Here is a 13539-nt window from a genome sequence, read left to right as displayed (position 1 = left end):
TAAAAACCTAAGACAGACACATGTGAAATAATTATTTAAATCAAGACAAGGCAACCATTTTGAAACTAGTGTCAATGACACCCAGAGCAGCTTAGTATTAATAGAGTCTCAGTGTCAGAAGACATATTATCACTAAATCACAGTCACACATGCAGTTACTGTGCATTTTAAAAAACAAGGATAGCGACTGCCTTAAAATGGCGAACAAATGTACAACCCTTATGCTGCAGATAAGTATTCTTGGCTCCTTACAAAGGTGATTTTTCATTTTAACTTTGAAACTGCTGAGGCAAGGTTATTATTTATTTTTTTACAACATCAAGCATCACCAAGTGCAGAACTGTCATCGTTACGGCCGTTCAACGATAGAATCAAAGAGAAATGATAAATCAAACCATGTCTGATGCTCAGCCTTACTAGGCTTTATGAACAGGGGTTCAGTGCACACTAGCTGGAGCAGAAAGAAGCCCCTTCCTCTGCGCTCCAGTGAATTGGGACTGCCTTTGCAAAGACTGGAGCATTTTCATCACTTCCAAAAAAAGGGGAAACAAGAAAGCTCAGTTTCTGTTTAGGAAAAATAAATGGCCAAATTTCCATTGCCTCCCTTCTGAAAATAGGATAATATCCATAATCAATCATGACTGCAAAATAAGACGTGTTTTTTTATTATTTTGTGAAACAACAAAAATGACTTCTCCGGTTACAGATGAAGTCATCTGAGAAATCACATCTTTGAAAACTGCCGCATTACTGTTTGAGCAGTGTACAATACTAATGCATGTCACATGGAAAAAGTGGGAACTTGCTGCAGTAGCCATTGTTGTACTAATCATTACTGCATAGCCCGGCCCCAGGGAGGAAGAACCATCAATTACACGGAGCAAAATGCTGTTTGAGGAACAGATTTGTGCTGTTGTTTTGATGTTGAGGACAGTGGTGGGATTCATGTGCGTGTGCTGAACGACTTGAAGTTATGCAATGCCATCCCTCGTCTTGTTCTTTCAGCACATATTATGGAGGTGTCCGTGTAGAACAAACAATGTCTTTTACGCGAAGCCGGCTGTCAGGGAGACTTGTTTACATGGCTGTAGTTGCAATTTACATGGCTGTGTTTACATACATCAATGTATATAAGACTAACAAAGCCTGAGTCAGCGGTCACAAAGTGACCAGCTCGTCGCATTAATCATGTTGTTATGCATGCTGCACTTTAACGAGCATATCTGCACTCCTGAACAAGAACAAGAGGATCGATCTCTGCTCCAGCCGCAGACCAACAGAGACAAAGGAAGGAGTGACTACTGTGTTGAAACCGACACTCTGACCTGCAATAAGCACCGAGTATTTCTTTCTTAATCAAGACAAACTGCACTGCAGTGGTGTGATTACTAATTCTGATGGGAGAGCAAACGCTGCCAGCACAAACGACTTGGAAGCTGTGCGGGGATGACTGATGGATGTTCAACTAACAAAGCACGAAATACAAGTCTGTAGTAATCATAATGTACCATTTGTTAGACAGCGATACACATCCAAGTTTATAGCTTATCTTTCAGCCACCATGCCATCATTATACACTATTTGTCAGTCTGCGCAGTTTTAATATCCACATAAATCAAGCATTTTTATTTATTTTTAAACGAAGGGACGTGCACCATGAGATGTGGAGATTTCACAACTGCCTTGTGATGCAATGCCAAGCATGTCCCCACTACTGCCAAATGCATTTCAATCAGGGAGAAACGCCTAATGCCGGCAGTGTCAGCGCCCTGTGACCCTCGGTGCTAGTTATTGATTCGAGCACACCTGCAACAACAACATATGAATATGATACGCATATGAGTTACCAGCAGACAGCATGCAGTACATGACGGACATTCTTCTTTACTCTTTTACACTGCTGAATGTACCATGCTCCATAAATCAATAGCAAAAGAGCATGCGAGAGAGAGAGAAAAAAAACAATTCCCTCCTGAAACGTCCTGTCAATAAGAGCAGAATGTGATGAAACCACAAGCCTGCAACAAGCTCTCTCTTTGAATAATACATTTGCAGATTCTGCTCTGGTTCTCCCCTCACCACTCTGCCCTGTTCGCCTCGCTTGCACACTCTCCTCCTCTACTCATCATCCTCATCCCTCCCCTGAAATCCCTCCCATCTTTCCAACCTGCTCTGGCGATCCATATTCCCCATTCAATTTCCCCTCTTCCATTCTCACTATGTCCTTAAGGGACAGATGTTCTCGGTTCAAAGCATGCTATTTCCTCCCTTTCTCAGATATTGCTTCCTTCTACTAGAGAGGAGGCAATTGTCTGCATTTGCAAAGTTATCTCACAATTTGGGACAGAAAAATTAGACAGTTAGTTCATCCCCCTCCATTCGGCTCAACTACGTCTTCCTGCTCCTGCGTGATGAGAAACCTAAAGGAGAAACAGGACTAGGAAAACTGTCAACTGGGTGCATGTCAGGGTTTCAAACCTATTCTATCTAAATGCACATGTCAGCTGAGATGGTTTGTGAAAGCTTGAAAACATGGGTGCGTATTCTGGCTCCACATACTGCTGACTCCCGTGGCACCAGCCATGTGCTTGTGATTTGGCCCGTGAGTTTATGTTCTGCGGAGTGACTTCATCAGGCACTATGGCTTTGCTCGGATCAAACTGTATCTGGTGTGGCTACAGAAAGCGTACGCCGGCGACAGAGAGGCTGCTGGGAAATCTCACACAAACCCTTTCAGTGGTATCATTTACAACTCTGAAATTGGATAAAGCCTACAATGCACGCTGGCAAAGACGTCAGTGGAGGAGCAAAACAACAAAAAAAGGAGAGGTTTTTGTAGACTGCTTGCACTAAAACATGCACAAAAGAAAACTGTGTTGACAGAAAAGCGTGTTTCGTCTTGACAGGGTTCCACATCATTATGAGTGACACAAATGCTAATTTTCAACGCCATCACTGTAATTTCTCCACGTTATTAGTTAGAAAGATTCAACTTTTGCACATAAACAACACTATCTCTGGGCTCCCAAGTGAATATAGGGGCCTATGGCATAACAGGAGTGTATTTTACGACACAAAAACATTGACGAATCTTGCCCTGCAGTTCATTCAGTTCAGTATTGCATGTGTGTTTCTGTCTGTCAGTCAGCCTCTGGCTCTGGCCCCACAGTGTGGGTTTAACCCAACACTGCCATGGCCGGGCTCCAAGGATAACGAGGTGCCTGAGGTTTGAACGCTGCGATGGAGAGAGGAGTGACATCACAGGCTGGTCTGTGGTCATCTGAAAGACACATGGCAGCCGGTGAAAGAAAACTACTGGTAACATTACATAGAGAGAGACACTGTATTCACTAACTGCTGAAAGCCAGCTGGGAATGTTTACGTTACTATGATTAATACAAGGTAATACTACTCGGTCGGAGCGAAGAACATGTTTCTGGTGCCAGCTTTAGTGCTCCCTGTATTATTCTACATGCACACGAATGACTCAGCAGCAACGGTTATAAAGTAGTACCTGGAGAGTGGTGTGGATAACTCTGCAGATCGATGATCAACAAAAGATAATTAAAGCAACTATATTGGTAATTGATTCATTCATTTGCTTTACTTGGAAAAAGATGAACTTTTACTTCTATGAAGAATCATTCCTTATGTAGTGCACATATGCCAACTCAACACAAACAGATTCACCCACTGTACAGCAGTGTATACACTCTGATGAGATTTGGACTGAAAGTATCTGCAGTTTTGGCCTACGACTCACTCCAGTTGGGGTTTAGAAGCACACTGCCTGTCCACTTCCCTACCCAGCACCCCTAATGCTCCACACATCACCCGCCTCACTCATTTGCCTGTCAGCCCACATCTGCTTTGTGTTACTGCTAGAGACTCTGCTGTCAATTCAATTAGGCTCTTTTCTGTACAGGTCAAAGTTAAATGTACAGCATACGTGCATACATACCAAAACACAGGCTATTCGGAATCATATGGCTGAACTAGTAAGGTCCTGCATGTACGATTTGAATCATATGACGACATAGGGCTGCACAATTCATAAACATTTTATCGAAATCACAGTATGGGCAACTACAATGTCCAAATTGTTAACTTAAACGCCAATATACCATTACTAATCAAAAATTGTGCTGCTGCAGAGATGTCTTTGATTACACATAATATTCTACAAATATGATTATGTAAAATATATAATCTCTAATATTGCAAATCAATTGACAATTTCAATATCAGTCAAAAATAATTACAATTAGTTATGTTTTCAAAATATTCCCTATATACCCCACATACATTTATTTAGATAATTCCATGTATGCTGCAGGATCCCAAACATTTTAGTGGACATAATAAATGCCTCTATGTACTATTTTATTTAGAATAGTAACATTTTAGAGACAGATCATGAAGTCCAATCCGCAGTCTGCAAACAATGACTCAATAAAAGGAAAGACAAACCGCAGAATACCAATACTCCCCGGAACTGTTGGAGAATCCCAAAGGCTCTGGCTGACAACATCATTACACTAAAAGATAGAAGGCCTGATGCACGAAAAAGATTAAATGACCCAGCACAATTTGGTATCCACAACTGTGCTTTGGGAAATCTGACACTCACAGAAATGAATGCTTAAAATTCTTTTCACTCATCACTCAAAACACTACGAACAAATTAAAAACTCTCAGCGGAAAGCAATCCTAGTAAATTAATGTTTCGCTGTGGAGGATCGGTGCTGATGTGACACACGACTGCTCGAGCTGTAAATCATTCAGCCCCTCAAAGTAGATTGTCCCTAAATAACAAGATGGAGTTTTGCTGCGAGCTCTGCTCTGTTTAATTATCCACGCAATCAGCAGCAGATGTTTAGCGGAAGCCGACGTGCCGACCAGTCGCCCTCCTAGGTATTCAGAGAGGGATCACACTCTCGGCACAGACTTCAAACAGCTTTCCAAGAAAATTATTATTAACCAAGATGGCATCAGTCTCTAATGTTTAATCTTGATACTACAGTATCTCTCTCAGTAAATCCCCCTACTTACACCAATATAAGCCATTTTTCAAAAGCTACAAACCCACCTGAGATAAATGCAGACTTTGAGATTTTCTCATTATCAATCCTTAATGTGTTTTGTGCATTCAAAGGCACTGGCAACATTTTAAACACAGCTGGGAATCAGTCACTGAAATAAACAAAGTGCCATCTAATATGAAATTACATTGTTATTCAGATAGCATACTGTATAGCTCCTGACATTCACTTTGTCGGAGAGATTAAATAAAGCCAGACCCCTTTTTTTTTCTTCTCTTAGAAGTTTCTGTTTCTCCATGTCTGTTTTCACCTCATTAAGTTACCCACGCCTGGCCAATCACAGAGGGTCTCGGGTGTGCAGCAAACCAATGGGCTGTGAGGTAACCGAGTGCAGCAGCTGTACAGAAGCACTTTATCAGAACTGGTGACACGCTGGGCTGTTGTGTGTGTTTGCAACCAATCATAAAACACTCTCGCTGCGTTGCTCTCAGCCAATCACCTTGAGGCCCTGCTGACTGAATGGTAGGTCGTCTTGATTTATATTATATCTAAAAGAAACAAGATGTGTAGTGACAAAGTAATATCTGTGTGTTTAGTCTTGTATAACGTACCTCAGTCTCTTGTAGTACTGTTTGACCTTTTCCAACGAGGCAGCATTGATTTGGGCCTGGTATTCCTCCACTGACACATTGTCTCTGTAGTAGTAACCCTCCATACTCTCCAGCGCTAGAAGGGTGAAACAAAAGAGTGAAAGATAAAGTGATGAAACTGTACATACTGTGCATCTACCTGCCAGGGTTTTTGAATAAACTATGAAGCGGCCTTCATCTCTGCACTACTTGCTGATTTAAAGTTCCCAAACCAGACTCACTGTACCTTGTGTGAAGAGCACAGGGTAGATTTTGATGCCTCCTCCGTTTCTCAGCCTTTGAGGCAGCTGGGAGAAGTAGAACCTCTCAAGGTGGAAGGAAACTTTCAAGGCCTGACGGGTGCCCTCCACCTGGTATGACATGGGCATGTCTGTCATGAGAGGAGAGGAGAGGAGATGAGAGGAGGCACTTTTTAAAGCTGAGACTCCTTTTACATTAAATGTAGTAGTAGCAATAATAAGACTATAACGACACAATGAAACAAGTCAAATGTCAGCTAAAAGTTGGAGTGTACGTACTTGCCACCAGTGGCTCCCCTTCAAATTGCTGGAAGTAGAATGTGACCTTCTCCAGGTCAATTAAAGCCACCTGAGTGTCCTCCAACATGGCCTGCTCATCAGTCTGAAGAGAGAAAGATAGCATACTAGTAAGAGTGTCATGGTGGAGAAAGTACAGATCACATTCTTCGTAAAAGTAGCTACATTGATGACACAGTGGATTCTGTTAACAGGTTTTGTGGAGTACAACTGCACTAAAAGTCAAATAAAGCCTTTTTTGTCTACAGAGATATGTGAAGTCTAATTAATTTGTGTGTGTGTGTGTGTGTGTGTGTGTGTGTGTGTGTGTGTGTGTGTGTGTGTGTCTGCTTTTCTATGGTAAGAAAAAAAAGGCCGTATTGAATAAGAAACTATGCCGTTTTACTAACTATGTGAGAGGATGCTCACATACCCATCTGCAAACATGACCGTGTGTGTCTGCCTACGTCTTTATCTGTTTTGTTGTTTGCTTGTTTATTTAGTTGTCTGAATGTGTGTGTTTTTTTTTTTTTCAAACATGCACTCAGCATCCTCACACACAAACAAGCACATCTGTTCGTGGCCACAGCGATAGCGGCTCGAACTATTCGGATCGTGCCACTACACTCCTCTGTCATCTTCCTTCTTTCTGAGAAGGAAGCAGAGGGATAAACAGAGCAGCGGTGAAAGAGGATTAGGTCCTTTGCCTGCCGTGTGTGGGCAAGTTTATCTTAAGTTTGTCTCATGGTGCCTTTCACGTGGTGCCCTGAAAAAGAGCGTGTTGAGGTTTCACTGGAATCACCTGCAGGTACTGGGACCCGGTGTTGTTCCACAGGGACACTTGAAAGGGAAATCTCTTGAGAAATAAAAGGAAAAGAGGCAGACAGAGAGGAGGACTTGACGTCAGCCGTCTAACCTCAATAAACGCGCATTCCAAAATACACTTTTAAAGCACTTCCTGTGTTTCTAATTCCCAGAGAAGGTGATCAAAATAGAAACCAAATCTAAATACCTCATGCCAATAAAAAAAAATGTTTTTCTATGTGGTTGATGATGCAAATTGCAGAAAAGATACACTGTGGAAATAACAGCTTTGAACGAATATATTACAGCTCTTTATCTATTCAAATTTGAGTAGCTAAAGAGCATGGTTGAAGACATGGTTGAAGACAACTTTGAAATTATTACAAAGTTAATATGGATCTTGGTAAGGTCACAGTGCTTGCTTAGCTCATAATTAGCTCCTCTCTAGATGGTCTTAAATTCATGCAGGACACCAAAACCGAAGACTATTTGAGCCTGTTTCAAGATGAATTACTCTCAGGAATATAAAGTATTCAACATTAAGGCGATTTCAAGGCTGCTTTACAACACAGATGAGCATTTGGGTGGCAAAACCTTTCCAAAATTGACAGATTGTGTTTTGCGTTAACTCATTTAATTTGTGAAATGTTGTGTTATATCCATGTGCATAGGTACAGCTTTGATTACTGTCGGTTGATTTTTTTACATTTAAAATCTAAATGTCTTGTGTTTTTGGTTGTTGGCTGGTATTTGGACAATATTCCCAGATCCAGATGATGGTGAAACTGTCTGTTTTCAGAGTACCACAAGAGAGAAGTCGGCAGTGGGCTCTGCAGAATCAGCGGCACACCTCAGCGATTCAGACCACATCCCTGCACAGTCACTGCGGGCAGACTGTGTATTAAGCTCAGCACATTTTAGTGATTGTTTTAGTGTCTGCCATGCGGCCTGATTTATGATCTTGGTAGATCCCATCTTAAATGCTTAGATATTCCTCACCATCATTTAATCAGAGAGAAGAACAAAACACTTTGAATATTGCATAATTCATGTTTTTGTAACCCAGTGATTCATATTTTTTTATATACGATTGTGAAATATGTAATAAAAAGCCAAAACGTCTTTGTATAATGCAAATATATGCATAGTTGTGGCCATCTATTCAACTTTGCACAACTACAGCGTAGTAGTATGGTTATGAATGTATACAGACAGCATCTCCAGTTTCTAGAGTGTCTGTTAAAGCAGATTAACTGAGAGCTGAGACTGGCCTGGTGCTCACCAGATTGGGGGAAAGGAGGGACTGGAAATGGAAGAGAAGCCCAGCGCTGGCGATCTGCTCCAGCCAACGGCGGCTGGCTTCCTGTGCCTCCTGAAGGTCCTGGGGGTCCGAGCTGTCCTGGTCTGACTCCCTGCCTACATTGTTGAACTGAGAGTGGACACAAAATCACAAAAAGGGAGTGAGCAAAGACAAAGAATAATCTATCTGTATTTCTTAACAACTCAATAGTTCATATCTGTAAGTATGTTAATTTTTTCAGTTTATAATTCTGAACAAGATATATGTGTAATGTACCTGGTTGAGGACAGCCAATAGGTGCTCTGAGAAGGCGCACACAGCCGCAACTAGAGACTGACAGAACACCATATCTCGACGCAACTGGATCTCAGAGTCTAGAGAGGTGACAAAGAGGACGTGAGGTTGAGAGGACAGCCGTAACGAAAATCACAAACGGTAAAAGAAAGTGGGAGGAATAGTCAAAAAAGAAATGAAAGAAGTAAAAATTGAGTGGTACGGTTAAAGGAGTGATATAAATATGTGTTTGTTATGCTAATCAAAAATACCTTTTTGGTCAGACTCTATGCTGTAGCAAGCATTCAGTAAGGTAACAAAAAGTCATGGCTGCTTTTTAAAAAAATAATCTGCAGAGTATTAAATATTGTATCCGGGAAAAAAATGAGATAAAATGACAGGTGTGGCCAAGGGGAAAATAATTGCTGCCATCATTTCCTGAGAAATAGGTCCCAGGAAAAAGTTCAGCAATCCACTGAGTTAAAAGTTCATGAACCCCTCAGATATTAATAATGTGTCATAAGGCATGACTGCTTACTTTTTGACATCATTAATCCATAACCTCAGAAAAAAAGAATTTCCAGCCTTTTCTACTTTTTCTTATTATTCATATTTCCTAGAGGTTTGTAAAGGAACACCATTTAAATGAATAAACATAATTTATATGATGGAGTTGGCATCTGAGTTAATCAGTGCCAGTAAAATTATGGATATGGATTTTAAACCATTTTTCAGTGAGAAAAACTGCATAATCCTTCCTTGTTCATAAAATGTTTGACTTTGTGTTTCTATTTTCCATTCTTTGCTCGTTCTTTTCACATTTATTTCCTTATGTTGTTTCTTTGTTCACCATTATTTGACTTGAGCTCACGGTTGCTATGTCTTTCAAAGGGTATGGTTTTATTCTTTATTTATTTATTTTTGTTGCAAAAAAGAGTTTCAGTCTGTACTGTTTTCTGTATTCCTGTAGTGAAAGAGGAGAGTGAGACAAACCTGTATACTGTAGTAAGACCAAAAGCAGCCGTGTCTTCACCTCTGAAAAAAACAAACAAATGAAAGCAATCCAGTGAGGCACGGAGCAATAATATTATATCAGCTCCTAGAGCCTTTCTCCTTGACTGCAATCATATGACCTACACTATAAACTCAACCCCTTGAAGTCATGAGTAGGCCATTGCTGTATAACTATTCTGCTCCACAGCTGTTTATCTTCACATATAAGAAAAAAACAGCCACAAGCAAAGATAATAACATGAATCCGCATTTGTTTATAGTCATATCAGAGCCATGGGAAGCTTGGCAGGACGCTGCACCGCATGAAAAAGCCATAGAGGTAGACAAAGTGGTGTACACAAGCCAAGCACATTAATATTAACTTATTTATACTCTCTCGTTTGTGACCGCCAGCTCACCTTTCCCAGGAATGTCATGTGACCTTGGGTCTGGGCTGTTTGTAGTGTGTTAGCTGGGGTGTGTCAGTATGTACACATGTCTGTATGTACATATGTCAGTATGTACACATGTCAGTATGTACACATGTCTGTATGTGTCTGGGTGTTCAATCTACCGCACATTAAATGAAGCTGAACTTCCTACATGTCTCGATAAAAGACATCAAATAAAATCAATGGAATCTTACAGAGCTCTTTGATTATTTAACTTGCTAGTTTTCAGCTCTAGCTATGTGGCCCCAATTTATGTATCCCATGATGGATTTAGGTTTAAAGAGAGCAGTTAGCGGTCTGGGACTGCCTGTACCCGAACAACTATAACAGGCTATTATTGCAACCAATAAATATGATGAGGTGCACTGGAGAATTGGTCAATTTCACATTACCTCCCAAGTCTGGCATTCTTTTACATGATAAATACTATATGTGGCTGTGTGTGTGCACTTAAGCTTTATGCCCCTTTGTAAGAACAGTAATATGTGTTAACACTAGAACCGCCAAGAGGTCATTTTCCCCCACAGGCGTTTTCTATTACACATAACTCTGTGAAAGAAAAACCCCGCTCTCAGTTCATGACTTTTCCTAAATGGGTTTAATTATCATCTAGGGAATTATAAGGGGTGTGGGATGAGAAGAAAAAAAAGAAAGATAATTTATACCTTGAACCAAAGAGGGGTCATTTCTTAACCCTCACAGAAACCGCTGTATAATGTGTGCTCAACATTCTGACCATAGTGAGGAGAGAGAGAAACAATCTTTTTATTTCATTCCTCCTCTGATGCATCTTCCTTAATGATCTTCATCTCCATCTAGGCAACCGCCTAGCATGCCTATTGTTTAAAAGGCTTTTGATAAGCAGAATTATCATATCACATGCTAGAATAAGCTCGATAGAGTTTGGATTTGGAAATTTAAATTGGAGCTGAAGATGGTTGAATGTCCAAGAAGAGAGAGAGAGAGAGAGAGAGAGAGAGAGAGAGAGAGAGAGAGAGAGAGAAAGAGAGAGAGAGAGAGAGAGAGAGCGAGAGAAATTAAATGTGCTGATGCTGTTGCAGCAGAGGGTAAAGAAACGACCCTCCCAGGTTCAGGTTCAGGTGTTCACAATGTCTGGAAGGGTTCAGGTAAAACACTCACCCTCAACATATTTAGCGATGGTCTGAGTGAGGGTCTGAACGCTGCTGGGAAGGTTCCAGGGATCCTGCTTGACATGAAGACGCAGCTTTTTGGTGCAGTTCACCTTCGGCTCCATCTCCTGCTGAAACTCTGACGTAAACACACACACACACACAAACACACACACACACACACACACACGCAGAGTTAGCAAAAGCTGAGGAAAGTTATGTTATGCATGGGTGTCAACTGGAAGGCAAAGTTTGCATCGGGAGGCAGTGCATGACAAACTGCCTTTTGTCCATATCTTAGTGAGGAAAGAGAGAAACGATCCTATTATTTCATTCCTCTGATGCATCTTCCTTAATGATCTTCATCTTCAAGATACATTCTCTGTCTTATCTCTTCTCTCCTAGTCTAAAGGCAGCTCGCTTTTCAGATGTTTATTGAAATCATAAAATTTCCATTACTTTGCAAAAGCAGTTCAAAAAGATAAAACTCTTTAGAAGTACACAGTCAATTATTTAGTAGATTGATTATTCAGAAGACAAATATTTCAGCAAAAATTATAATAAAAAAGGAAGACATGTTCTAATAAATGAATACACCCTTCTTTTTTTATCCCTGCTCACACCATCTTTCACTTTCTACCCTTTGTTTATGTTCTACAATCTAGAAGAGATCTGAGATAGAATGGTGGCTGTTTAATAGTGTGTGTGTGTGTGTGTGTGTGTGTGTGTGTGTGTGTGTGTGTGTGTGTGTGTGTGTGTGTGTGTGTGTGTGTGTGTGTGTGTGTCTGTCTGTCTGTCTGTCCGACTATACCTTGAATAAAGAAAGTAGCACTTTAGCAGCACTTACTTATAGCACTTTGTAGTTTTGCTTTCTTGATTCTTGTTGTTTTGAGTTTATACTCATGGTTGAATGCACTTATTGTAAGTCGCTTTGGATAAAAGCGTCAGCTAAATGAAATGTAATGTGGGGGGCTGAAGTAAGAGCCAAAGAAAAATTGCGAGACGTGGCGGATGTAGTTGCGTACGTGATTACGCTACGCAAAACTACAAATATGGCGCCGAGGCCACGATGATCTATTGAAGTAATGAGGCACACAATAAAGGCTGCGCTAGTACTTTTTTTTTCTGACAACTTCTTTTATCAGTGGTTATAGGTGGTGATATGTCTATTAATAAGGTAATGTGTTTATTTTTTGGGGAAAAGAATGTATGTTTTTTGGGAAAAGAATGTGTGTGTGTGTGTGTGTGTGTGTGTGTGTGTGTGTGTGTGTGTGTGTGTGTGTGTGTGTGTGTGTGTGTGTGTGTGTGTTTGCTCCACTTGTTAGATAATCCTATTTGCTCTGTTATCAACCACACACACATTACTGGAATGAAGATGGATCAGCTCTGATCAAGGCTTTCACGTCCCTCCTGAGGGCATTTATGCACACACACACTCACACACACACACACACACACACGCGCACACACACAAGCAGACCTATTTTCAGTTCAAGCATATCTGACTCACTCACTTGAAGACAGCCTGAGATGAGAAGGGAGCGTGTGTGTGTGCCAATTGGGTCGGGGTGTTTGGAAGCTTCACAAAACACAGAGTAAATGTGTAATCTGCTCTTCTGCTTTTAGTGCTCATCACACTCTGTTAAAGTCACATTCAAGGACATACAATAGCCACAAAAAAAATCATCTGAGATTATTAAATCCTTAATTGTAGAATATAGACCACCAAGATACAAAACATCAAGTAATTTTTGGGGGAAAATCTGGGAACCCTTTCTTCCACTACTTACAAAAAGAAGAAAGAAAATAATTGTTGCTTTTGTGCGTAGTGTTTTTGCTATCTAATCTTCAAAAAGGGCTGAATCATGTTAGCAGAGTTCCGCGAATCATGAAAGGGCACCGTAAGTTTACATTTTTTGTGGGAAACGATAAGGACAAATTTAGCCCCTTCCAGTAACATTTCCTCCATTTTCCTGTGAGAGATAAAATGTAACAAAAGACAGCAGAGGTTAAACACACCGAGGCCAAAATAAGGTCAGGTGGCAAATAACCCACGGTGAAAACAAAATGATCAGATAACAGCCAAGACCAAGAGTTGTTTAAGGGTCACATCTTTCTTTTGACTGTTAAGTAGCACTACAATAGCTGTGAAGTGGAGATGAGTACGCAACTAAGTGGTGCTGTTTCAACACTATGAAGTGCTTCAGAGTGAAGCGCACTGGGATAGCTGGAGGGGAAAAGAAATGAAAAGACAGGAGGGAGGAATGAAGAGAGGGAAAAATTGATGGGATAATACTTTCCCCAAGTCTTGATTATCCCATCTGTGTACACACACACACACACACACACACACACACACACACACACACACACACACACA

The 13539-nt window shown here is 40.8% G+C and overlaps 1 protein-coding gene across 3 annotated transcripts in view; it reads right to left on the bottom strand.

The window, feature by feature from the left end:
- The window catches only part of prex2 (phosphatidylinositol-3,4,5-trisphosphate-dependent Rac exchange factor 2), a gene marked incomplete at its 5' end in the record, with an annotated part of 81175 nt that overhangs the window by 13780 nt on the left and 53856 nt on the right, over positions 1 to 13539 (bottom strand). The window contains 7 exons of one of the 3 annotated variants that reach the window (XM_079234165.1): positions 5654 to 5768; positions 5919 to 6062; positions 6211 to 6313; positions 8294 to 8440; positions 8588 to 8685; positions 9578 to 9619; positions 11170 to 11298. In XM_079234165.1, coding sequence (XP_079090291.1) covers positions 5654 to 5768; positions 5919 to 6062; positions 6211 to 6313; positions 8294 to 8440; positions 8588 to 8685; positions 9578 to 9619; positions 11170 to 11298 — 778 coding nt within the window. The remainder of the gene's footprint in view (positions 1 to 5653; positions 5769 to 5918; positions 6063 to 6210; positions 6314 to 8293; positions 8441 to 8587; positions 8686 to 9577; positions 9620 to 11169; positions 11299 to 13539) is intronic. The other 2 variants (XM_079234166.1, XM_079234167.1) reach the window with 2 other exon arrangements.

The sequence above is a fragment of the Taurulus bubalis genome, assembly GCF_910589615.1.
Source record: "Taurulus bubalis genome assembly, chromosome: 18".
Classification (NCBI taxonomy): domain Eukaryota; kingdom Metazoa; phylum Chordata; class Actinopteri; order Perciformes; family Cottidae; genus Taurulus; species Taurulus bubalis.
The sequence above is the reverse complement of the archived record's forward strand: the minus strand, read 5'-3'. Positions and strand labels throughout refer to the sequence as shown.